The sequence below is a fragment of the Protopterus annectens genome, chromosome 1.part1 (genome assembly GCF_019279795.1).
Source record: "Protopterus annectens isolate FY-2018-M chromosome 1.part1, PAN1.0, whole genome shotgun sequence".
NCBI classification, from domain to species: Eukaryota; Metazoa; Chordata; order Ceratodontiformes; family Protopteridae; genus Protopterus; species Protopterus annectens.
The window spans coordinates 56,560,405-56,587,949 of NC_056726.1; the positions used below are offsets into that span (position 1 = coordinate 56,560,405).

The window sequence follows — 27,545 nt, forward strand, 5'->3', positions numbered from 1 at the left end:
TTTGACTGTGGGGCAGCGACATGCAGGATTTACGGTGCTGAGTTGCCAGCCCAACACCCAACCTTCAACGAAGGCATGCCCATTCACGCTCGCACCTACCTGCATGTCTTTAACGTCACTTGACTGTGGGGAGGACATGCAGACTCCACACAGAAGGTGCTCCAGCAGAGAATCGAACGGGAGAACCTCTTGATGTGAGGCGACAACGCTAACTGCTGCACCACCTCAGCTTCCAATATATAGTCTTGGTACACACTGATTTGTATAGGATTTGTATAAATCATTTGATAAGCAAGAAGCATCCTTGTTTTCCTGTTCAGCAAATCCAACACCTTTTGGGGCCAGTCACTTACTTCAAAACTTGGTTTATAGCTTGGATATTGCTCCTAGATGTCAGTGCTGTTTTCAGTATTAATTTTAGTCTTCTAAAACATTCTTTACGAAGTTTTATTCACATTTGTTCATGTTTTACTGAGGATTCTTGATCAGTTCCAAAACATTTATACACACTCCTTTGTTCAAGTTCTTTTATATCACATTCCTGTCCCAGGCTAATGTTTTCTTGGTGATGGAGTTTTCTTGCTTTAAAGGTTGTGTTTGCACATTTATCAAGACCAAATGACAATCTTATATCATCTGAAAAAGTTGTGACCACTTGCAGTTATGCTATCAGTTCCTTATCTGATGAACTATACAGTTTTAAATCATCCACAAAAAGAAGATGAGAACTCTTTACACTGTTGGTTTCTTGGAGCCAAACTGTAGCCATGACCTAATCTGTTAAGTAGACAGCTTAATAAAGGGCAAGACAAAAGAACAGCGGTGAGAGTCACCCTAGAATATCCCCTTTTGAATTTTTATCCTTGGAATAATAACCTATCCTTTATCATGGTTTAACTGAAAAGTGGTCTGCCACTGTTTATGGTTGCTGTAATGTAATCAGTGTATGGTGCATCTTACACATTATAAGCACTCATATCCATGAATGTGGGATACTGTCAAATGCTTTTTTGTAATGTATTCATGCCATACTTAGATTCTTCCCCTTTTTACAGTTCTCCACTATGACTATTTAACAAATGATCCTTTGTTCCACACTACTTTCTTTTGTTAACCTTTTGTTCTACTGCCATGCTTGAGTTTTCTTCTAAATGACTATAAACTATGTCAGCTTCAATTCCAGTGTATAGTATATACATCATTAGAATGCAAGTTATTGGTCTATAGTTTTTGGGATAGCTTGCAGGTTTGCTGTTAAGCAAGGGTAATGTTTTTCCTGTTGACCAGATTGGCATCTGAGGTGTACATATACATAGTTATTACTCATGGCAAAATCTTCATGTAAAGATGTTAATACTTTTAGCCAGAAGTTTGGTACTGCATCTGGGCCTGGGGTTTTCCAATTAGTAGCTTTTCTTAACTTTGTTTCAATTCTCCAGCAGTTGCTTCATCCCATTTCATATCCTGTACATTTGAATTTCTTATTCTTTATTTTACTTTTGTCTGTTCAGCATCTTTATGTTCCACAACATCTTCATAAATCTTTCTCCAAAATGCATCTATTTCTTCTTTTTTGTGGTGTTACAATTCCTTTTGCCTTGTCTCCCAATTCTCTATAATAAACTTTCCCTTGACGTTTATCTGCATATCTTCTAGGTTTTTCCACCTGTGCTGATTTTTAGTTTATTTGCAATAGTGCATGACAGATCCTGATCTGTTCGATACTGCACATTGCTTTTATCATGTCTACCTCTGAGTATTTTTGTTGATCTGTTTCTTCTGTAGATCTGTTTCCTCTTCTGTACTCTTCTAACAATGACACTTCTCGTCTTGTTTTCAAGTTTTCTCTATTCAGTACTTCCATGATGGCATTTAATTTCTCACTTTCCCTTACTGCCCTATGTTTTTGTGGTAAGACTGTTATTAATTTAGCTGTGCAGTAATATATCCTATTTACTTCTGCTATATTGCATTACTGTGTTCATTTGTTTCATCAAACTTCTAACTTTTTGGGTTTTATTGAGTTTGTGTAATCTTGCTTCTTTCATTGATCTTAATGTCTGCCCATCTCTATTAAATCAAGCAACTCTTCTCTTAGATTAGTTTCTTCTAAACTGGGGGCACATGCATTGTTTTCCATTTCCTGTACCCATTCTACAGAAAATTCCAGAGCATCTTCCTGTGCCACATTCTCTTGTTTCATCCTGTGTCATGCATTGCTCTTTCGTATGGGAAATCACTGGCCTATCATTCCACAACACTGACTGCATCAGATTTGCCAGTTTCCTGTTACTTCAATGGCTGTGCAACTCCAACTGAACTTTGGAGCCTTCTATAGGAAGCCAATACAAAAGTATCTTCATATGGTAACTGATCAGATGTTACCCACTCCACTGGTTTCTCCTTAAATTTGGGGATCCATTGCTCTACCCAGCGCTTGTGTTAAGAGTTAGATTTTCTACACTAAATTCTTTACTTTGCAGGTAATCTACAACCTCAGTTTCTGTTTCTTTAACTTCTCCATTACTAATCCTCTCCTACTTTTTCCTCTATTTTCTTATTTTTTGTATTGTAAAATTTTCCATAGCTGGATGCCTTTGCCTGCATTTCTATTAAATATATTTGGTGCTGCTCTTTGTATTGATTAGTTTTGCTTTCTCCTTTGCATAAATATTGCACCATAATAAATCTCTTTCATTCCCATGTCCATATTTATCCAAACACATACTGTTTATCACTAAAAATCTACTTATATTTGGAGACGTACACCCAAACCCTGGGCCACAAAACTCTCTGCTAGGCAAATCTCTAACCTACTGATTCTGAATATCAACATCAGAAGTATCTTTAACAAACTTTCCGACCTACACACATTTATAGCTTACTACTCCCCTGACATACTAACCATTACAGAGACGTGACTAAAACCTAGTGCCCAAAATGAAGAAATTCTCCCACCAGGATATAATATCCTAAGACAGGACAGAGTGGGCAAAAAAGGGAGGTGAAGTTGTCATCTCCTACAAAAACACAATCAACATCAAACCTCTACTAAACCCCACAGCTAAATTTCAAAATGCTGAAACCTTAGGTTCAACCCTAAGCATAAATGACACAAACTATCCTCATCATCATTCTTTGCTGTTATATTCCCCCAGGTAATAACTCTCCCATCATTGAAGAAATGTTACAATGGGCCACAGATAATCTCCCTCAAGAAACCATCTTACTAGGTGACCTGAACACTGATTGGTCAGCCTGTACTTCTATCAACCCCACTAACCATATTAATCTTTACATTTTACCCAACTTATCGAAGAACCCACTAGAATTGACAAAAAAACCCCACAAACAGTCTATTCTAGATTGGACACTAGTTAACTGCCCCAAACAAAACTATCAGACAGGATGCCTTCCTGATGGTCTTAGTGACCATCTCCCCACCTTCCTTCTGCGGAAATGTACCAACATAGCCAAACCCATTGTTTTTAGACAAGTCAGAGAGAATCGTAAACTAAATATACAAGAACTAAACAGCATTGAGAGAATCGTAAACTAAATATACAAGAACTAAACAGCATTCTAAAACATAGTAACTGAAAACCACTACAAATCCTAAATCTAGACCAAGCCATTGACTACTTCAACAATATTCTCACCAATGTCCTTGATAGACTCGCACCAATTAGTAAAATAAGAGCCAAGGCAAAATATGCACCATAGCTAACTAGGGAAACTAGAGCCCTTCTGAAGTCAAGAGATGAGGCTTGGAAAATTTGGAAGAAAGACAATACTAGCCTAGCCAAACAAAGTTACCTACAACTTAGAAATCAGGCCAAGAAAAACTAAACTCGAAAAACAAAATTACTTCAATATCCAAAACAAACATTCAAAAGATCCCCATAAGTTTTGGCATGCCATTAACTCTCTCCTAAAATCAAGCAAAACTCCCACTCCCAGCTCAACGAATGACAAGGTCATTGCCTCCCAATTCAATCACTTCACAGAATCTATCTTAACACTATCTTCCCAATTATCCAAAAACAGCCCTACATAACCCAACCAAATGCCCCGACATCCCATCCTTTACACTCACCTATCCTCCACCTCAACAATTAAAAAACACCTCCTAATACTGAAACCGATCACCCTTGCCGCTGACAATCTACCAGCCAACTTCCTAAACATAGCTGCTGAATCCTTATCCTACCCTATTTCTATTCTTATCAATTGCTCCATACAAGAAGCACATGTCCCACAGCTATAGAAGGTATCATACATTATTCCACTACCTAAAGGCGGAAACTCTTATGAATACTCAAATTATCGCCCCATTGCCATTCTACCCTCTTATCTAAAATACCAAAGAAATGTATACATTCTCAGGTAAAAGCATTCCTAAACTCACACTATTGCCTCTCCTCCACACAGCATGCTTTCCGACAACACCATAGCACAACTACCACTCTGCTCTCTTTCACCAATCTGATCAACCAACATAGAAATAATAACTTTGTATCTGCAATATTTCTAGACCTCTCCAAAGCATTTGACATGGTTTCACATTCCTTACTACTAGACACCCTGATGTCCCTATCCTTTGCCCCTTCCGCTATAGCCAGATTCAAAAGCTGTCAAATAGGGAACAATCTGTCCAATGGCAAAGTGTACTAACCCCCCCCCTTACTCCCACCTACCATAGGTGTACCATTAGGTTCAATACTAGGCCCACTTCTTTTCTCCATATTTACCAATAATCTCCATACCACCTCACAGCATACTTCACTTATACAATATGCTAACGATTCAACTCTAATCTGTTCAGCTCCATCACTTCCCACCCTACAACTCACCCAGGAATCCTTTAGCTTTGTGGAAAGTTGGATCACACAGATACAACTTACCCTAACAAACCCAAATTACTACTTTTCACCCCCAACAAAACCATTTCCATTTCCACCCCTTTATCCTTCTCTATATCTCCTCCAAAAATGGCATTCTCTCTACCTCTGACCATACCAAACTCCTAGGCATTGAAATTGATAAAAATCTACACTTCGATGTCCACATTCCACAAACTATCAAAAAAGTCCATAAAAAAATGGGAATACTATATAGGCACAGGAAATCCCTCTCGAAACGAGCACGGATTACCATAGCACAAACTCACCTCTTGTCTACCCTACCGTATGCTGCTCCAATTCTTACCCAGCTTAGAAAACTTGACCATGCCAGACTCAAATCGTGTTATAATAAAAATCTCCCCATTGCCAGGCTCTAAGGGAACTTCAATGGCTGGAACTTCCCAAGCTACTAACCCATCACCAGTTAGTCACTGCCTACAATGTAAAACATCCAGAAAAAAAGCAGCACTAGGCCAACTTCTCACCCACTATGAAATACAAATCGTCCTCTCTGATCTTCTGACAAACCCCTCCTCTGCATCTCTAGAGCTAACAATACTGCAGGTAAAGCACTGCTCTCCCACTCCATAGCTAGAACCTGGAATAATCTCCCTCCTGCTCTGATTTCTGACCCTACCTCTTCTCACTTTAAAAACTCACTTAGATCACACTTAAAAGAATAAGTGGTTATGCCCGTGTATTACACAAGTCCTTAAATTATTCCACTTATATACCTCACTTCCTAATATACCTAGTGTAATATATATTACAGTCTAGGTCTTCTAATGCCGATTGAATTTGTATACTTCTTCTGTTATTAACCATGAGTAACTATTTTCCTGTATATATAGGTCTCATTTCTTCTGCTGTATACTGTACTTTAACATATTGTTTGAAATTTTTCTGAATACTGTATTTTAACATATTGTGTAAAATTTTACTTACTGTGGAGCTTTTCTCCCCAGGCCTCTGCTGAAAATGGACTAGTGTCCAGTCGGACCACCCCGATAAACAAATGTAAAATAAAAAAAGTTATGTACTCACCATAATTCTCCATCTGAGTAGTTCTACTTCATTTGTCTTCAACCTGTGGGATACGGATCCGTATCGGATCAAAGCTGGCAACTTTACTAGCATATGCTCAGAGCTCCAAGCTCCTCCCCTTACCCATAATACACCTCCACTACCTTCCATCCCCAGATCAAGTTTGCTGAACCTTATACTGATAACCAGACCTGAAAAAATACTGCAAACTAACTGCAGCCCATAGTCTGTTCATATGGCAAGGTCCGGGGGAAGGAGGGAGGGACAGTTGAAGACAAATGAAGTAGAATTCCTCAGATGGAACGTTATGGTGAGTACATAACTTCTTTATCTGAAGTAGTTTACTTCATTTGGTCTTCAACCTGTGGGACAGAGCCCCCAGCTACTACACTCCTAGGAGGCCCTCATGGAAGGATATTCCAGAGCACCATGGAACCAAAGGATGCTCTCCTTCTGGAAGTCAAATCCAATTTATAATGAGAATTAAACGTACGAGATTAGGACGAAGTAGATGCAGAACAAATATCATCCAAAGACACTCTAAACCAAAAGGCCGCAGACATAGCCATGGACCTAGTGGAATGAGCTTTCACCTGACCTGGATGAGATATGCCTCTGTCCTTATAGACCTGAAGGATGCATGAAGAAATCCATCTAGCAATAGTGACCTTGGAGATAGGTTTCCCCAAAAAGGGGTTTATAGAAAGATACAAACAATTGATCAGATTTAGGGAAATTTTTGTCCTCTGTAAATAGAATCATGACTGTCTATGAACATCCAACAGGTGGAGCTTGTATTCCACCTTGTTAGAAAAATTAGGAAAAAACACAGCCAAACTGATGGTCTGATTGATACTGACTGAGGATACCACCTTAGGAAGAAAGAATGGATTGGTTCAAAGGGAAACCCTATCTTTATGAAAAGTCATGCAAGGAACTTTGATGGACAAGGCCTGTAATTCTGAAACCCTTTTGGCAGAGGTAATAACCACCAGAAAAGCTGTTTTCCAAGATAAATGGTTTCAGATCTGCCGTTGCTGCAGGCACGAAAGGCGGAGCGACCAAAGTTTGAAGAACCATAGTAAGGTCCCATGGGGGAACAGGATCTTTGACCGGGGGGGGGGGGGCATAACAAAAAGGTGCCTTTAATAAAGGCTTTACATAGCCTGGAAGAGGCTAAAGAGGCAGAATTCTCATCCACATGAAAACAGATGGCAGCCAACTGAACCTTGACAGTAGAACTAGCTCCATGTTGAAAAATATCAGCTAGAAAATCAAGAAAGGCAGAAATAGGAGCTGTGAAAGGGTCTAAACTCCTTTGAGAGGCCCAAAAGGAAAAACATTTCTACTTGCTGCAATAAACCTTCCTGGTCGAAGACTTATGAGCAGCCACCAAAACAGATCTAACTGAGGAGGATAGTCCAGGAGTCCTAGCAATCACAGGAACTACAGCAGCCAAGCTGTGAGCTTCATACTGTCCAGATTCGGATGAGGCACCCCCGAAGAGTGTGAAATTAGATCCTGAATGGGATCCAGGGATCCAAGGCAAAGCCAGAAGGTGAGACCAAAGGAAGAGAAGCCATACCTGGTGAAGCCAGAACAGGGCAATGAGGATCACTTTGTTCCCCAGTTGACCAGCTTTCTGTAGAAACCTCAGAATAAGAGGTACTGGTGGGTAAGCATACAGAAGACCAGGAGGCCAAGCATGAACAAGAGCATCTTTGGGGGACTTTCCCGGCAAGGGGTTCAGAGCGAAAAACTCGCTGCACTTCACGTTGGAACGGGATGCGAAGAAATCGCAGGAAAGTTGACACCACTCATGGAAGATCTGCTCTGCTACTGAAAGATTCAGAGACCACTCGTAAGGCATCATAATGGTCCAACTTAGCCTGTCCACTAGGATGTTAGACCATCCCAGAATGTGTGTTGCGATGAGAAAGCGACCGGTGGAGATTGCCCAATTCCCACACTCTCATGGCCTTGCGACAAAGGGGGTAAGATCTGGTCCCTCCCTGTTTGTTGATATACCAGACCACTGACATGTTATCTGACTGAATTTTAATCGTTCTCAGAGGAAGAAAAGCATGAAGGGCCTGCAACGCTAGAAGGACCGCCCTCATCTTTACGACAAATTGGTCTCTATTGGGGACCACAGGCCTTGGACTGTTCTGCCCAAACAATGCTACCCCCACCCGAGTTGGGAGGCATTCGTGGTCACTGTGGCTTGGGCCGGAGCTGGAACAAAGGGTCATCCCTTCAAAATGTCCAGAGAAACATCCACCATATGAGGGACAACTCAACTGAGTTGAATTGGATATGCCAATGGCAGTTCCAACAGGGACTACTGTACAGCTAGAGTCCACTGTAGAATTCTCATGTGTAACCGGGCACATGGGAGAAGAATTATGGTCGCTGCCAATGAGCCTAAGGCCCTCAACACCGATTCTGCCATTGGAAGACGAGAGTGGTAATGCATCCTCAGGTTTTGAACTCTCTGAGGTCAGGAAGATTTTGCATTGAAGAGCATCTATCCTGGCACCAATGGAGGCTATAACATGTACCGGATCTACGAGAAATTTGGATGTGTTGACTGTGATCCCCAAATGCAGGGCAAGAGTCAGGAAATAATCCCTGGTTTGGGAGAGTAGATGCCTGGTGGGAGCAGTGAGGAGCCAATCGTCCAGGTATGGACAGACCTGAAACCTCAGGTGAGCCGCTACCACCGCCATCACTTTGGTAAACACCCTGGGGGCTGTGGTGAGACCAAAGTCTAGGGCTCGAAATTGGTAATGACGGACTCCTAGCTAGAAGCGGGAAAACCTCCTGGAGATTGTGCATTTTTATGTGATAGCAAGCATCCTGGAGGTCTAACGAGCACATCCAGTCGCTCTCTTGCAGGTACAGCATTGATGGACTGTAATGTGACCAATCTGGAACTTCTCTTTGGCAACTGACAGGTTCAGGATAGAAAAGTCCAGAATGGGTCTTAAGTCTCCAGTTTTCTTTGGCACCAAAACTAACCTGGAGTAGAAGCCCGATCCGGATTGATGTGGGGGGACGGTTTAGATGGCTCGTTTTTCTAGTAGCTTGGAAATTTCCTGTGCTGCTGCCTCCCATTGTGTGGGTGTTACTTCCAGGAGGTGCCTGGGAGATTTGGGGGAACCACAAAGGGGACAGAGTATCCTCTGGATATGATCTGTAGCACCCAGCGGTCTGTTATAGACTCCCATACTGCTAGGTGCAAGGACAATCGTTCCCTGACTGCCTCCAGAGTAGAGCATTTGGGCAGCCCCTCAGGGTTGCTGCCTGGGTCTGTTCGAGAAAGGTTCGAGACCCAAAATTCCTCAGACCCCCCCTCTGCCTCTGGGCCGGCGCCCATTCTGTCTCCCTCTGGGGGAAGGAGAGCCTCGAGTGTCCCGGGAATACTGTGACTTCTGTAACCACATCATCTTTTGCCCTCTCTGGTTCTGGGAAAACCAACTTTGAGGGTTCGAGAAGCAGATCAAGACGGCAGACAATGCCCTTTTGTCCTTCTCACTCTGGACTAATGTCTCTTTGACGGTCTTACCAAAGAGAGTAGAGCCATCATAAGGGGCATTGGCAAAGGACGCCTTGAAGGGTTCCGAAAATTGAAAATGTAAGCCAGGCGTTGCGCCTCATGAACACGGTGGACCCAGACGCTTTAGCCGCTCCTTCTGTAGCATATGAAAGGAGTTGCATGGAGGTATTGGAGACTGCTTTTAAAGGGGCCATCCTCGCGTAGAATGAAGCCCTGTCCTCCTGCGACATAGACTTAGGGGGAGACTCCTCCAGCTACTTTACCAGGTCGCGCTGGAGTCTGGTGACATGGGCCAGGTAGTTCAGCGCCCTAATAGAGCAGGTAGTTGAAGCATACACCCACTTCCCTAGGCAGTCCATCATCTGCAACTCACAGTCAGGAGGATGAAGCTAGGAAATCTCCTGTGCCAGTTCCTTCTTTGCGGCTGCTAGTACCACCACAGCGTCTACAGGGGAGCCCTTGTTCCATGCTGGTCTGTCTTGTGGGGGGGGACTTATGATTTTGTCGGGTCTTTTTGGAATTGGTTCCATGGTGTCTGGCTCCTTCCATGCCCACGAGGTGACCAGATCCACCAAAGGATCCACGGGAGGGGACACCCAGGAAGTAGATGGGCTCGTGCTGAAAGCCTCCAAGAACACAGCCTAGTCAGAAGAAGGTTTGGGGCAGACCAACCTCCCCGTTGGTGCAGGATTCCCATGATGTCTCCAAAGGAGACATCCTCGAGAGGTGACCTAGGGGAACCTTCTCCATCATCCAAGTCCATATCCTCTGTAAGGGACTCTTGGGAGTCCAAGTGCCTCCTCTTGCACGTATGCTTGCAAGGCACCTCTCCAAGGGGCTCTCTGGGGGGAACTCACAAGCCACTTGTTCCAGTCTGGGGCTCCTAGAGTACGGGTCGTCCCTCTGGTAAAATGATGGGGACCGGAGCAAGAGGGGGGTCTGGGTGGAGTCCAAGGGGGGCAGCCAGGGGCATCAATCCAGAAGAGAGGACCCTTTCTACCACGAATGCTGAAGGAGAGCAAACCTCCTGAGACGAGAGAATCAGAGCTGGGCCCGAAGTGGACGGGGCTCCGAGGGTGGGAACTTGGCACGACAAAGACAGAGCCGATGAAAAAAGTTCCACTCCCTCAGATCCGGCTCCAAGAGCGGCTCGGATCAGAGTTGATCAGATCCAAAATGCTACAGGCAGCTGTCAGCATCGAAGAAGCAGGTACCGTAGTAAACGAACCCCTGCCTAAAGCCATCCTCAGATCCGAATACTCGGAACCCGAAGGACGGATCAGAGAATGAAAAATTGGTTGGAAAAAAGGAAGTGAGCTCCCACCTCCTGAGGAAGAGAGGGCTGGCAAGACCCCCATCTGGATCAGGGTACGGATGAACCTCCTTATCATTTTATCCATATCAACCTCAGACAAAGACCGGGTGGACCTCGACGAGGCCACGGACTCCAACCTGGTGGGTCGGGGCATCAAGGCCCTAGAAGAGGTGTGTCTCTCCTCTGGCTCCAGGGAGAACCTCGGAGATCAGAGCTGAGGGGAGTCACGGATCCGTAATGTTTTCACAGGTGAAGGGAGGTCCAGAGACCTCTTTTGCTTTTCAGTTACCTTTAACTCACTCTCTCCTTCTCTCTGCCCTTTTTCCGCTCCGCTTTCACAGGCTTTTGTACAGGAGGTTGAGTCCCATCTTGCGAGGGAGGAGATGCCAGAGGAAGAGAAGGAGAGATGGCCACAGCAGTCGCTGTAACCAAAGCCGGAGATGAGGAAACAAGTCTCTGAGGGGGGAAGAAGGCCTTTGAGGGCCAACTTGGCCTTCCTATCTCTAATGGCGCGGGGGTTGAATCCTGCACATATAGTGCAGTCAACACTCAGATGGGCCATGCCCAAGCACATAACAGAGTGTGGCCATCTGCAGGGGATAATTTATGGCCACACTCAGTGCAATATTTGAAAATAGGCTGGTCAGCCATACTATCTGTAGAAAGAAAAACTGAAGAAAATGTTCCTTTCCTTCTGACACACACACCCACTCACCACTCATACACAGAAAACACTGGTGGGGAGGGGAGCAAAAATCCACACAAGTATACGAACTAATCTAACTACCCTAAAACACTAACTCGACGCACCAAGCGAGGGGAGGAGAAAGGAGAACCTATTCTATCACTATCCAACGATGTTTGAAGAAAAAAAATATTGAAAACTTTTACCCACTTGAAAAACTTGGCATTCAAGAGATCACGATGCATAAGCTATTGGCGGCAAACCAGATCTGGGGATGCAAGGTAGTGAAGGTGTATTACGGGTAAGGGGAGGAGCTTGGAGCAGATGCTAGTAAAGTTGCCAGCTCGGATCGAATACAGATCCGTACCCCACAGGTTGAAGACCAAATGAAGTAAACTACTTCAGATTAAATATTTCTTCTTCAGACTGTCTCCTGCTCATCCTGTTTCTCCTTACTTGGGGGACTCGTTTTCAATCAAACTGTGATATAACCAGTGTTAGACTTTCTACACTAAATCCTTCACTAAGTTTTGCTTTACTAATTTTTTGTTCTGCGTTCCCTCTGTGAACTTACTTTTTGTACTGTGAAATTTTCTATATCTGGATGCCTTTGCCTGTATTTCTTTTTGGATATCTGTGAGGCTGCTTTTTTGTACTGGTTAATTTGCCTTTCTCATTTGCATAAATATTGCACCATATCAAATGTCTCTCTTTCTTTCCCATGTCCATATTTCTTTTTTATACAGAACAATCTCTACATTTGTTCTTTATATTTTCACACTTCCTCCGTCACTTCTTTTTCCAAATGGCTCAAGGTTTCTTGATCTATATAATGTTTTTCACAAATCTGTTGTATTATTAAACACAAATTTGCATTTGAAGCTTTTGACAGCTTTTCCTGTGCAAGTATTTTTCTTTCCTCTAATTTTTATATTAACTTTTTTGTGCATCTTCTGTCCAGAAATTCTAGCCTTATTGCAAAATAGTAACAATATACAATTCTTTTTAATCCTCAACAGTCCACTCTATCATCTTTTTGGGTCTTTTTTTTTTTTGGTCCGTCAGTTTGTGATTTTTGTGGACTACTACTTCCATCTACAATGGGGGCCACCCCACTCCCTCTGAGCAAGGCCTAGGCCCATTGTATTAATGTTTGTGTCATCAGGATTCTACACTTATTTCTTCTAGTCCTGGCACCACTACGTCTACCAGGATTGGGCACTTTTTTACCCTTGGACTTGTGCACCCAGCTATCTTATTTTTAACCTACTTCTGTCCATGATATATGCTATATAAAATACATTCTATCTACCCATTGCGTCTTGCTGAGATTTTGTGAAAAGGCAGGGTCCACCTCATGAAGATACTCAACAAAACTTGGTGTGGATCCCTGCATAGAAAAAAAACCCTAGATAATTAACTTATTTTTCCTGTTAAACATCTTGCATCAAATCTGTAACAAATCTCAAACTTTGTGTAATCTGTCTTGGGCAAGACATCTAATGTCTAGCCATCTTGCAAAGGGATTTTAAGTCCACATTGTCCACAGTTATTAAAATCTTCTCCAATACACTCCATACCTACAGTCATGATAATCAAATAACAGACACTGCAGCTGAACACACTGGAAATGACTACCAGAAGTAATGACTTCTAAGTAAAAAGTGATACCTGGAGAAAGAGAAGTGAAACCAACACACTAGGTTTTATAAATACAAAGAATAATAAATGCCTAGACTGTAACTAGGGTGTGGCAAAGGGGCAGCTGCCCCAGACGCAAGCTGATAAGAGGCAAGACTATCAGGTGCCAATGGTATGGAAGTGTAGCAACAGCAATGCTCTGTGAATGTTGATACTGAAAGTGCTGATATATTCATTGTGTGGTAAATTTAACAGCACTAAGCTACCTGTCCCAACTTTGAGGAGACCTCTGCTTTTCAGCTTTAAGCTGAGAGGGCAGCAGATGACCTAGCCACAGTTCTGATGACAGTAAAATAACCATGAAGCACAGCACTTGAAAAACTGAAAAGGTATAGTGAAAATATAAGGCTTAGGGAGCAAAAATATTAATTTCCACAAACCCTCAATATAGAGTGCATTTGATCTTAAACTTATAAAAATAAGAGCAATAATAAACAATAAAAGGATGTCAAAAATACCAATTTTATGGAACTTTTCCACAGAAAAATCAAAGAGCCAGCCCTGGTTATGACCAGACACCTGGAGTCTAATTACTGGCTCATGTGCTGGACGAGCTTGGCAAAGAGGGGTGGGAAGGAGTGGTGATCATTAGCTTGCCCCTTCTGGGACAGAGGGTGGGGTTTCTGCACGTTATACCATTCCATCAGTGACAAGGGTACTACTGCAGTTACAGAGCAAACATGTAATGAACGTGGTACACCATGAAGGATAGCAGCTACCTGATGCTGCGTGTGCCAATGCACATAACATCAACCTCTTGCCCCAAGTGCGTGCATACCAAAAATGATCAGGAGTACTAAGTCAGTTTTGTGCGACACTACTGAGCTGCTCTGCTCTGGATCTCCTTCCTCTTCCTAACTTGTTGATGGCCTTTGGTAGTCCCAGCTTGGGAAGTTAGTACCAAGAACATTTAAGGAAGGATAAAGCTGATGCAATACCAGGGGTCTGATGGCCAGGTGGATTATTAAAAAATAAGGGGGGGATGGGCCATTTCTCCCACTGCAAGCTCATTATGAGGCAAGAGATATGGAGATGGAGTTAAAGTGCAGTGCATTACTGGCAAGGGGAGCAGTTAGAGCCTGGGACAGTTTCATAAGCAGAATTACTTGTATCCTGCCAGTCTTAATCCTACTGGTTTGAAGACAATTGATTTGCTTATTTCAGATAATCTAGTTTTTTCTTAAGAAATTAAGTCATTTCATGTATTACATTTTACTTGCACCTCTCAAGAATAAACCTTTTAAGAGGAGACAAGATAAACAAATGCCATCTAGGCATACAACAGCATTCTAAAAGTATTTAAAAATAATCTCTGAGCATGATGAATATATATGCTTAAAACTATATCAAGTAAACTGGTCAGTTCTGGTTCCTCACTTTCGAGTATTACAGTATACTCTAAATAAAATACTGCAATCTTTTCCTAGCGGTCAAAGTAGAAATTTCAAAATGTACCACAGTAAGACAGTTATGATGTGCATCATACAGTAACAGAATGCATATTATTCTTTTCTCCAAAAACAACTAAAACAGGGGTGGCTCATGCTATTGGGTTGCAGGCCCACCCCAGCTGTAAAACAGACAAGAAAAGAAATAAAAAACAAAAGTAAAACAAAAAAATGCGAGCCCTGGAACATTGCACATGCACACTAGCGGCATTTCCCGATATCTGGACTGCTGGTGAACAGTCTGGAGCATGCGCACAGAATCCGGACTGGATCACCAGCAGTCCAGATTAGGAAGACAGCATTCAGCAGCAGATACCCCAGAAGTCTATGCAGTTACAACTGCATAGACTGGAAGGGGATCGGACTGCAACGTCTGCAGGCTGGGTAGCACCCAGCTTGTTCTCACCGGAAGGGGAAGGACTAGGACTTGCTCTCATTGCGGGCATTTGTACTTGCTCTCGTCACAGACTTTTGTACTGCAGGAATGGATGAACTTGCAGCAATGGATTTTACTGCAGGAAGGAAACTGGCATTTACAATGGACTTTGGGCTCAGGTGTGTGTGTGTGTGGTGGGGGTGTGTGGTGTGGAGGTGTGTGTGTCTGCAAAATGCCCCAGCTAAATATGCCTGGTGGCTAGACTCAAACCCTGTACCTTGGCAGCAGGTAGCAAGAACATTAATTCTCTACACACCCCCACTTGTGAAATTTTTGCTTCATTTTGTTGTTCATGTGTTGTGGTCAGACTTCATATTCTTCAGAAAGTACATAGTAACAAAACCTTTTATTCTAGCAATTTGTTTAGAAGATCAATGTTTGAAATTTGTTTTGTCCCTGTTTTTGGGTCTGTATTCTCCCATTATTGGCTATGTCCGCCTTTTTTTTCTGCCAAAAGGCAGAGCTATGTTGAGAACTGAATTCACTGAATATGTTTGGGGGCTGTATTCCCCCATTATTGGCTTTGTCTAGGTGTTTTGTGCTAAGAGGTTGAAAGCTATGTTAAGAACTAGTCACTAAATGATAGCCATTTAAGTTTGTCTACCAGTCTTTCAAGAAACAGCTGATTTGGCATGTTGCTCTGACTGTAGTGCATAGGGTCCAGGGTTCAATACCTGGCAGTGAAATGCATGGTGGTAACACAGCATTTTATTCTAGCAACTTTCCAAGATTACACAAGCAATGTTTAAAATGTGTCCCTAGTCTTGGGGCTTTTGTCACCCCCCCCCCCCAAAAAAAAAATTGTTTGCTTTTTCCAGATTTCTTGTGCTTCAAAGTTGAGAGATACAATTGAGTGCCGAGTGGATTTTACAAGGAGCTAAGAGGTTGAAGAGAAGTTAATGCTGCTTATGCTGAGTCTGCTTGTACTGTTAATAGCACAACAGGTAGTGCTACTTACTTTTGATGCAGAAGGCTGTGGGTTCTACTCCCACAGTATATAGATGCATTGCTGATACTGTACTGTGTTGACTTTTAAAGGGGGTGGATGCTGCAGTCCTGAGAATGTTGTCTTTGGTGGCGATACCGAGTAACGATGAACCTGTTTTATCAAGTTTGTCATCCATTCCTTATTGCAATATTACTAGCTTATCATTTTTTTAATATAACAGGCAATTTATTCCTCAACAGCAAAATACACTATTTGTAGATGAAAATGAAATATAAAATTGTTTGCTATCAGCAAAGTCTTCATTAGTTACAGATCTCTTTAATGTGGAAATACTTAGATGACTTTTACTTCTGCAGAGACTGTGCATATTTACTGATACTGGTGGATTGTAGAAGTTTGGGTAGACGTTTATGATGGAAATGTTCTGACCTGGGCAGTTTTGTCATTATTGGTGCATGTATTCTGTTTCATTGTTTACTGGACAAATGTTCAAAACAATAAATTTAAAATGCCCTCTAACAGCTGTACTGTATTATACGAGGAATATAATTTAATGCAATCAGGAAGGTGAATCAAAGAACACATGTATGTTTCCTGTGCAAGGGGCCTATGATTTGAAAACAGCCAAAGTTGATCTTTATCTGCCACTGACCAGATGTATTTTCTTTGAATGTGAGTTTCAATGCTGTTTCAATGAATGTGAGTTTCAAGGGCAGAGAAGTTGTACTGCTAAGTTTATTTTCATTGTGAGACTTACATTGCTTTGTTTAGCAGATGTATATTACTTTGTGCTGTAAAATGTAAAATAAAACTTTTAAATGAAATCCAAATCATCACAGAAGTAAAGCAGTGTGCACATTACATTGTTTATAGTAAATGGGGTGAAATAGCCAAGTAATAGGACATTGGAATAGCTGCAGGGGGGAGGCCCCATTCGACCATGATTTTGCGAGTGGGGGGCGGCAAACTCGGACAGCTCCGGCTGAACTATACCTCTTAAGTGTCCAGATTTTTGCAGAATGAATAGATTTTTGCTTTTTATTTTTGGTTTGTTCCTCATATAATTTGTGGTTTTCTGGCAAATCATTTAGGAAATAAGTCACTAAATAATGACATTGAGTTTCAGACTTCATACTCTTCAGAAAAATGCATGCTAAAGGAAGACCTATTGCTCTGTCAACTAAGTTTACACAAGAGCAAGTTTTAGTACTGTTTGGATGTTCTCCCAATATATTTGGCCTTGTCCAGATTTCCTGTGTTGAGGATGAGAAGTAAGTGCAAATAAATCACTTTATAGAATTAGGTATATCCAAATCTCTCAATGGTCCCCTATTTTGGCTCAAAATGTTGCTCTTCTCCTAATAATCCCTCCGCAAAATGGCAAATTTGGAAGAAAACATGGAGGATTTACAATTAATAAATAATCGCAATGATCAGAGTTCTAGATTACTTTTAATTTAAGAAATGCATGCAGATTCTCTTATTTTGTCAGATGCTCAAGTTAACAATACTAATATTAAAAAAAGTGTCCCTTCGTTGACAGGTTCCCAGCTGTATTGTGTGGCTATTTTACATTTTTGCATCACATTTTTGATCCGTTTTTTATAAAATTGTGTTTTTCTGGGAAATTAGTGGCAAATCATTAAAGACTGAAGTTAGAAAATAATGACAGACATCTGCGTTTCAGATTTCACACCCTTCAGAAAATTCATACTAATGCAACACCTACTATTCTATAATCTTTCTAAGTTTATAAGAGCAATATTTAAAAGTTGTCCATATTTTTGGGCCTTTGTTCCACTTCTGTTTATGGCTTTATCCAGATTTCTTGCTCTGAGGCTGAGGTATGACAAATGGGTCAGGGCCCATCACCATCAGTCAGAGACATTTCAAATTATGACATGCTTTTTGCACCCCACTCCCCCACGTAGCGACTCTGGATGTGTCCAAGCAAGGCAAGGAGAGGATATGCAGTGTACGTGTGCAGAGTATCGCCCCATCCAAGGTAGAGAAGTTCTACAGTGGCTTTTCATCTGTCCTTGACTTTGCAGAATGTTCTGGTTTTCTGTCATTTTTATACTGTTGATTTATGCTTCTTCTTATTCAGAAAATGCATGTTGTTGCAGAGCCTGTTGGTCTGTGTTTAAGTAGCAATGCTTTAATGACCATCAGGTAAGCTTGTCTGAGACTGTAAAATGCAAGTAAGCTTCTTTAATAAGCAAGAATTACCAACAATAAAAGCCTTTTTTTGTTGGCATACAGAGAATATTTACATAACTAGATAGCGTATAAGCCTGGGGTATTGAAATGCATATGACAGTATTGGTAATAAAGGACAGGATTACAGTATTTTCAGGAGCTCATTACATTTGCTGGAGACTTGCAGTCATCTTTGCAGGCTTTACCCGTAAACTAAACAGAATGCCAATCTATCATGTGTGGTCACTAACCTGTGCAGTAATCCTTTAAGCAATTAATCTTGAGCTTGTTTGTTTACTGTTCATTTTTTTACTCCGATGATGTTTTCCCCATGAAACAAGTAGATAGTAGTCAGGCAGCAGGTCTTTTTTGTTAAGAAACATGTTTACAAGTGAGGGTATTGCTACTTTCAGCATGTTACTTGATTCTTTTATAAAGCTGAATATAAATTATAATTAGAACTGCAGTGCAAGGAGAAGTGGTTTGAGTTGAGTGCTGCTTGTTTTTTTTTTAAACTTGATTTTGACTGGCATTCCAGTAATGTATTTAAAAAGTAAATGCCTCACAACCTTTTTGTTTCCATGTAGATAGTAAGTAAGCCGTCATTTAGCCAATGCATTGAAATTTTTTTTCTTATACAATTCATTTCGTCTTGATTGGACTCTCAATGGCGGTTTGGCAGTGGCACCCAGGGCAGCGTATTTAAAGTTTCAGTTTTTGCAATTTTTAGTACAGCTCAACCCCTTTCTAGTTGGTCACACCCATACAGCAGTCTCCTGCAACCCCAGTTTGATATCACCAGCTGCCACCGATTACTGAAGTAAATGTAAATGCATTTACAGTGATGTTCGTCATACAGTTATAAATCTAAACATTGAATGAAATAAATCTTTACATTTTTATGTAACTTTCTCCACACCCTGAGCAAACAAGAAATCATTATCAAAAGACAGGCAATGACTTACTACTTAATTTTCTCATCTTGAAAGCTAAACCTTTACATGCATTATGGAAGATGGCCAGCCTTTAGAAAACTGTGTACCCTTGACCCTTAAATGTTATGGTTAACATTAGGTTAGGAGGTAAATAGGCCTAAATGAGTATAAGAGTTAACCATTACAACAAACTCGGTTATAATCCATTATACGACATAAATACTGCTCAATAAAGTGCAACAAGACCATGGAATAGTTTCATTAATATATCCATATTTATTACCAGTGCTAGTATATTCACCTTTGAAGTTGAAAAATCAGAAGATTGCAAGTTCTATTCCCCACATCAAGCACACTGGCTAACTTTTTCCTAGTAAGTATGAAAACCACCTTTTATTTCCATTGAAAAGAGACCACTGTTTGGTGGGAATAACCTTGTCAACAAAAGATAAATGATTAAAAATGAAAACATCTCAGAGACACTGTCAAGTTCAAGTAATTTGTTTGCAACATCTAGATGACAATATATCTTTATTGCCAGTACAAGTTTCATTTGGCTGCACTTAGAAACATCCTCTTTCTGCACCGTGAATAGTACAAGAATAATTGAATTTGATGAAAGTCATTTCGACTTCCATGACATTTTTACATCAATTTGTTACAGATGTTTAAAATGCCGTGAGCGTACGGGTATTCAGTGTGAAAAAAACAGGTTTCCTTTTAAAGGAAAGATACAACAGAGTTCAGAAGAGCCACCACAAGGTTGTGAGGTGCTCCACTAGGAAGAGGGTAGGCTGCCATGAAGGACCTCCAAAGATGATCTGCTACCTACCAACTAACTCTTACATTGAATAGATGAGCTCATGGGGGAACTCCTGGGCAGGACTGAATGGACCTTAGAGTTCACACCTGCCTTGGAATCTCTGGCTCCAGCAACTGAAGAAAGAATGGGTTGATTAGGTTGCACAACTAGTGGGGTTTGGCTTTATTGGCCTGAATCTGTCCATAATTAGACAAAGAAAAAAGGCATGGGCATTCTGAATTGCTATAAAGCTGAAACACCCAATGTCCTTAAAGTGTCAATTGCATATATCCCATGTTGCCTGTAATACAACAGGTTTAAGGAATCACAGTGGAAAGTCTTGCTAGATTTTTTTTTTTTTTTTTTTTTTTTTTTTTACTGATTGTTTTAGTTTGTTGGCTGGGATATTTTGCAGACACCCAAAGGGTTATGGATATCAGCTGGGTTCAAAGCCCTGTATTTCTAAACGTTAGCAAGCCATTCCATTTATGCTATGCTGATGATACTATAAGACGGCTAGAAACATGCATGTCCACAGCTAGTGGGATTTGGCTTTATTGGCCTGAATTTGTCCATAAACAGACTTAAAAAAAAAGTTATGGACATTCAGAATTGCCATATAGCTGAAACACCTGATGCCTTAAAGGGTAATTTGCATATATCCCACATTGCCTCTAATACAAGAGGTTTAATGAATCACACAATGGAAATTCTAGCCTTAATAGATTTTTTATTTTGTTTTTTTACTGATAGGTTGCAGGTAGTCATCATCAGGCTCAGTCCTAGTCTTACAGGGATGAAAAAAAGGAAGTGTAAACTGTTGGGAGTGCTGGATATATAACTAACCTGTTCTTTTAACATCTAAAATCTGATTCCCAAATGTTTTTTTAAAAACAAAGCTCAATAAGCTAGCCTTCATGTTGATTTGGACACTGTTTAAGCTATGCCCTATGCATGCTTTCTACTGAATTACTATCAAATGGAAATGAGTAAACATATCCTGAATTACAATACTGCAAAGTTTAAAATATATACCTTCCAAAACAATATGCTACAATGCCGACAGTACTGCAAAGTATCACCATACTGTTCTTTCTTGGGATACCACTTCAGGAGTGTGAAGTACATCAATTTCCAATCAATATGGCTTTTCTCAGAAAGGATCAGGTGTCTGCAAAACTTAAAAAGACATTTACATTTAGTAGTACTGTAAAAAGATCAATCTATCTACATTTAATGTTTAAGAAAGCAGAAGCTATTTATAGAAATTAGACAGTACAGCCAGAACAGCCTTGAAACTTTGCTGTATTACTGCAATGCCGAATATTTATAGCAATATGAAATGTTGCCAGTATCATTATAATGAGAGTATTAAAGCCTTCTCAATTTAGAATTGCAAGGCTTCTAAATAAAGCTGTCAAGAATGCAAAATGCATCAAAGGTTAATAATACAGACTATTAATCTTGAGGGGGAAATGACAATGATGCAGCCAACAAATGTGAGGGCTTACGGAGATTTAATAGCTTTTAACACAGCATTACAGAACTGAACTTACATAAACTACAGTTTCATATTCAGACTACAGCCTAAGACAACACAAAGAAGAAAAGGAGATGCAGCGCAAGGTGGAGGCACGGGGCACAACTAATGATTACAGTGTGGCCAGATCTGAAAATCTATATGCAGGCTGCATATCTGTGCACAAAGGTGAATGTAGAAGCAAAGATAATGCTGCAAGTTAGCACAAAAGACTTTGCATTATCAACTCTTAATAAATGGCCCACAACTGCAATTCTTACATAATCACACTCCAGAAATGAATCACATGTATGTCATCTGTAAGCAGTACTTGTTTGATAAGGCCAACATTTCAGTGAAACATGGTTCTACAAACTGTTCCACTGAACACACTCAAACCTGCAAATTATTCAACTTACCCAGAGGTAGTGTGTCCCTGAACTGACTAGATTAAATAAAAGGGGTGCAGTGGACAGGGATGTATTGGGTTGCCAAACATGAGAGGCACAGAGGATCATGGTTTCCTGGAAAGCGATCCTGCAAGTATTATTCTGCAAAGCATATCTGTAACACTAAATCATACCTCAGGGGAGGACAAACAGATTATGTCCAGATTAAGCATTCCTCAATCACATTTAGAGTGTCTTCTACATGCATTAAAAAGGCAGCTTCTGTGCAAGGCCCTAGTAGGGTGCATCTTGTTCCTGCTTAGACTTGCCTTACTGTGGTGGGTATAATAAATGGTAACAGCAGGAGACAACCTTGACTTACTTAAATTTGTTTACATGGATAGAACAGTGATCAAACAATGACCAGTTAGAGGCTCAGCCCGGATTACATCATAATGTAACAAAACAATGTACAATATTACAAATAATAATGGTTTACATTTATGAGTAAGCATAAACAAACTGACAACCAAAGTATACAAATAAAATCTAACTAAATACATTTACACTTACATAATTGGAACAGAAAGAGTACTTCTCCAACTTTAATTGTATGATACAAGTGGTTTAGATAGTAGTAGTTGCTAGTCTAGGAAAGCTAAGAGACCAGCAAGATGAGAGAGAAGGGGTTGTGTGCGTTAGTGGGTTCAGAGCAGAAATGGTGTGGTAAACTGGATAACAGTTTAGGGTGAGTGACTAAGTCAGGTGGATTAGATGTATGGGAGTAAAAGTACTGCTAGTTGGAAATTTCGCTTCATGTGACACGTCCTGTTGAAGAATAGCTGCATTCAAACTGTTTTAAGTATTACTTGAACTGTGGCATGAACAAGGAGTACTTTGTGTGGTCAATTAAACCAGGAGGAAGTGACTGGCATAGAGCTGGGGCTAGTAAAGAGAAGCATTGGTTAGTAAAATGAAGTTTGAGAGAAAGGTCTGTAAGTACAGATCAGATTTGGTGACGTTTTAGGTTATAGGTTTGAGTGGTAATAAACATTCACAGGAGAGAAGGGGGGTGTCATGTTCAGTATTCTGAAGAGTAAGGAGCCAAGACGACTTGAGCTGGCCTTTACTGGAAGCCATTTAGACTTTGAAAGAGTAAAACTGTGGCATTCAATTCATGGTGAATTAGCTACGAAACATTTTATTGGAGAAGGTCAGAAGGGTGGAAGAGTTTTTGACAAAGGCAGACAAAGAGAACACTTACAAGCTGGAGTATGCCTTTTCCAATAGCAGCCCTTGCTAGATGGTAAAGGCACCCACCAAGGGCTGCTACTGGAAAAGGAATCTTCCAATAGCCGCCCTTGCTGGATGTGAGGGGAACTGAGATATTTAATGGAACCAGAAGAGTAGACCTGGTTCTCAACTCTCCTATGTACTCATGGAAGTTTAGTGATTGGTCTAGTCTAGCCAGAGCTCCGAACACCTAAAGGAGATGCTTGTTTCAATGGGATTGTTACCACAATCAAGGATATTAAAGGAGTGGGGGGGGTTGGATAATCTTTAATGGGTGTTAAATAACATGGACTTTCGTTTGGCACTGAGCATTGGTTTAGTAGACTTTAGCATGTGCTGTAGCTGAAGGTCCTTTTGAAGCTGAATTTCAATTATATGATGTGCGGAAATGACGGAGCATTCAGTCAGCCAACAACTTACTGATGCACAACCACAAGAACGCCAAAGTCTATGAACTCCTAAGAAGCGATGAAACCACTCTAGAACCAATACGCCAACAAATTCAAAGTAGCACAAGAAGCTGACATAAAAAAAATCTCCTTTTAATGTCAGCACCCGCAAATACAATGACAGTTTAGTGCTTTCACCCACTAAATGTGGGCTTCATCAGAACACCTGAAGTAATCTCTACTACAGTTTTAAATACTTCATTTTGGTGCCAACAGAACACTAAAAATTTTCTTAAAGTGGTCAGTGCACCAAAAAATGTAAAACTGATAAAAAGATAAAATGTACTATGTTGTTATCCCTATGTACGTACTGTACATCGTGGTACATAAATACACTAAAATAAAATAAAAAATAAAATAAGTACATAAAATGTAATACTTAAATAATGAAATATAAAAAATGATACTGGAAAGCTAAGAGACCAGCAAGATGAAAGAGGAGAAGGAGTTGTGTGTGTTAGTGGGTACAGAGCAGAAATGGTGTGGTAAACTGGATCACAGTTTAGGGTGAGTGATCATTGAACGTCTTAAGAATAAACCTTTTCGTGTTTATACATAATTAGAATGCTCATGTATCAAATCAATGTACATGCGCTAATACAGTGTCTTTCCTTACATTAAAAGGACAAACATTCCTATTCCCACTATTATAAATACTCTATAGATATTAACATTACCACTACATAAGAGGACAGATACAATACTAAATGCAACTCCACTAATACAATTGTTATTAATAACTAAATTTTCAAGAATTAAGTCAGCCAATACTCTTATGTATGCATTAACTGTTTTCTAACTAATAAAGGTTAAATTTGTTTTTTAAAACTTCTCTCAGTTTTCCCTATGTAGTACCCAGTGCATGTCATGCATTTCACCATATATATCACTAGTTTGGAATTACAACTTCCTTGTCGAAATTTAATCCTAGTTTTATTAATTTTGTCCAGTATAATCCCTTCATCTTCCATTATTGCTTGACACTGATTACAACCATCCACATTTTTAGTGTGCTTTTTCCTGTTGTCAAAGTCTTTTCCTATTGTCACTTATTCTAAGTACATTTTAATGTTCCTATTGTCACTTGTTCTAAGTACAAGGATATTAAAGGAGTGGGGGGTTGGATAATCTTTAATGGGTGTTAAATAACATTGATTTTCTTTTGGCACTGAGCATTGGTTTAGTAGACTTTAGCATGTGCTGTAGCTGAAGGTCCTTTTGAAGCTGAATTCCAATTGCATGATATGAGGGATCAGACCTACATATGACTTTATAATCTGCATAAAGTAGCGGTATGTGAGGGACATCTTGTGTTTTACTGATCAAGTCCAAGAACAGAAGATGTGCTAGACTAGAACCCTGTGGCTTCTACCAGCTCAGAATCCATGCTGTTTGATGGGAATTGGTAATATTGTTGTAGGTAAGTGGTAAGGTTGTTACATATAACTTTTTCAAGAATTTTACCAAGGATGGGTAGGATGGACATTGGGTAGAAGTGACTGCAAGAGTAGGGCTTGATTTTTTTTGGTACTGGTCTGACGAAAGATGATTTCCAAATATTTAGCATAGTATTAGTGGGCAGGCAAAGGGTGTAAATTTGCTTAAGAAGGGTGATGATGAAATTTATGCAGTGCTATAAGAACCAAGGACAGATAGTCAGGTCCAGATGGAGAGTCCACGCAAATGTGTTCAAATAAGGTTAAAATTTGCTCAGGAGTATTTTTTTGAGTACTAAAAAGGAGGAATGAAATCATGGGATCTTTGTTGTGACTGATGTGGGTAGATGACGACATAAGAAGGCTTGAGAATTCCCTGAGGAAGAATACCAGATGGGCAGGTTATGTACCCTAGACTGGAGAATGAATTTGGGGAGGATCTTCTTGTTGCGTTTTTGCCTTCCTGGTAGAAATGTTTAGATTTAAACTGTTTGGTTTTGAGTCTATGTGTCACCTGCTTAGTTGTGTGGTCTTGTTTTCATGTTTCCCAGGCTTCAAGTACTATCAATAAGGGATTTAAGCAATTTGGTGAGCCATTCAATTTGGGGGGGGGGGGGGGGTCAATAGACTTGAGATCACTGGGAAGTGCATGCCCTAAAGAGATAGTCGCAAGTGTTGGCTTAATGGCAGAAATGTTAGAATTAGAAAGGGAGAATATAAGGGACCAATCAATAGTAGCAAGCCTTGAAAGTAGAATGGGGATCTTATGAGGGGGTCTTGGGTCTGAAAATCATTAACCTGGGTTGGTATTTGACTTGCAGATTTTGTAACTGGGTGAATAGAGATGGAGGAGATGTTGTCTGGATGGGTTACAGTAATCCGGTCAAGGAGGGAATGGTGACTAGATCTGGGATGAGGTCTACTTGGAATGTCTATTAGTTGGAGTAGGCTGACATTAGCAAGAAATAGGTTCATAGGTTGGTACTAGGCTATCGGCCCAAAGGCCTATGTAAGTCGAGCCAACAAGATTCCCTGGCTTAAGCCACCCAAGAAAGTTATTTTCCTGTGCCACTGTCGAGCAGAGACACAGAAGTGATCCCCGGGGTGTACTTCCTATTTCCCAACCACATATCAAGATTTTTCTTCAAGAGTGCTAATGAAGAACTTTGCTCGACATAGATGGGTAGCCTGTAGAGTATGGGAAGTCTCTGGGACAGTAATCTATCCCTCCATCACGTCCCGTTTATTGTGGTGACAAGGTTTAGGTCCCTAGAGCGTGTAGCTCGGAGGGATTGGGATTTCTTTAGGTGTATCATGTCCAACAGCTCTAGGTTTGACATAGCTTTATATGTTGGGCAGAGATCACCTCGGAGTAGGGGATATGCTATGGAGTAAAGCTGGAGTTTTTGAGACTGTCAGTGTAGGGCGTTTGAGGCTGGTAATCCTCTTTGTGAGGTACTTCTGTCACCTTTCCAGCTGCTGCAGATGTTCAGAAATTTAGTTAAATCATCAATTCAGTTAAATTCAGTTAAATCATGCTTTATTGGGCCCAGAAGGTTTAGGTTAAAATTACCAATTGTGATGACAACCATGACTATGATGATGAGGACGATGATGACTGCTTTTACCTGGTTTGATGAGAGAATATGGACAGGAGTAATTTTTTTTTTTAACTTGTGGAGTGAAGCAGGAGGTGGTGCATAGGCAACAGCCAGGTACAGGTATTGTGAGGACTTAACTGGAAGCTTAGTTAGTAACCAGCTGGGGTTGGAGTCAATGGATACACTGGCTTGGGATATAAAATATTTTAATAAGGGCTTGTGCAGTAGCATACCACCACCACCACCAGGACTGGTGCCTGGCTGGGTATCAAATGAATTTGGACATTGTCTGCTTTGACAGAGACTGTACTTTTCTCTTACCTTCATAAGAAGCAAATAACTAATTAAGAGTTTCTGAAAGTTTATTTCTGTCAACATACTATCAAAGTTATATGTGGACATCCAAAGTATGGAAAATCCTCTCCCTCATTTTTAGGTTCTGGACAGAAGACAGGGAGATGGATAGCTCAACTCAAAGTAAACTCAGACACCATTTTAGGCATAAAGGGATTAATTTGCCCCATCTTTGTGGAAAAGATACAGCTGACCCACCATTAAAGCCTGCAACTCAGACGCACTTCTTGCAGAAGTCAGAGCAATAAACCAAATAGTTTTCCACTTTAAAAAGTGGCAGTGGCCCAGAAAGAAACGCACTTGCTTCTGGTGCAGAAGGATGTGGGGTGTATTCCCCACATGTGGTACAGCAATTGCTGACACTGCAGTGCAGCATAAGGGGATGGGGTACTGCACTCACAAATGTGCTCTCCTTCAGATGAGACTTTAAACCGAGGCCCCCATCTGCTTCAGTTGGAGACAGCTATGGTGTATGTAAAAGATCCCATGGCACCCATCAAAAAGAGTAGGGAAAGTTCCTTGATGTC

General features: G+C 40.8%; 1 protein-coding gene across 1 annotated transcript in view; it reads right to left on the bottom strand.

Moving 5' to 3' along the window:
* The window catches only part of FBXO25 (F-box protein 25), an 813,655-nt gene that overhangs the window by 158,746 nt on the left and 627,364 nt on the right, over positions 1-27,545 (bottom strand). The window contains exon 8 of the mRNA XM_044086761.1: positions 21,013-21,156. Coding sequence (XP_043942696.1) covers positions 21,013-21,156 — 144 coding nt within the window. The remainder of the gene's footprint in view (positions 1-21,012; positions 21,157-27,545) is intronic.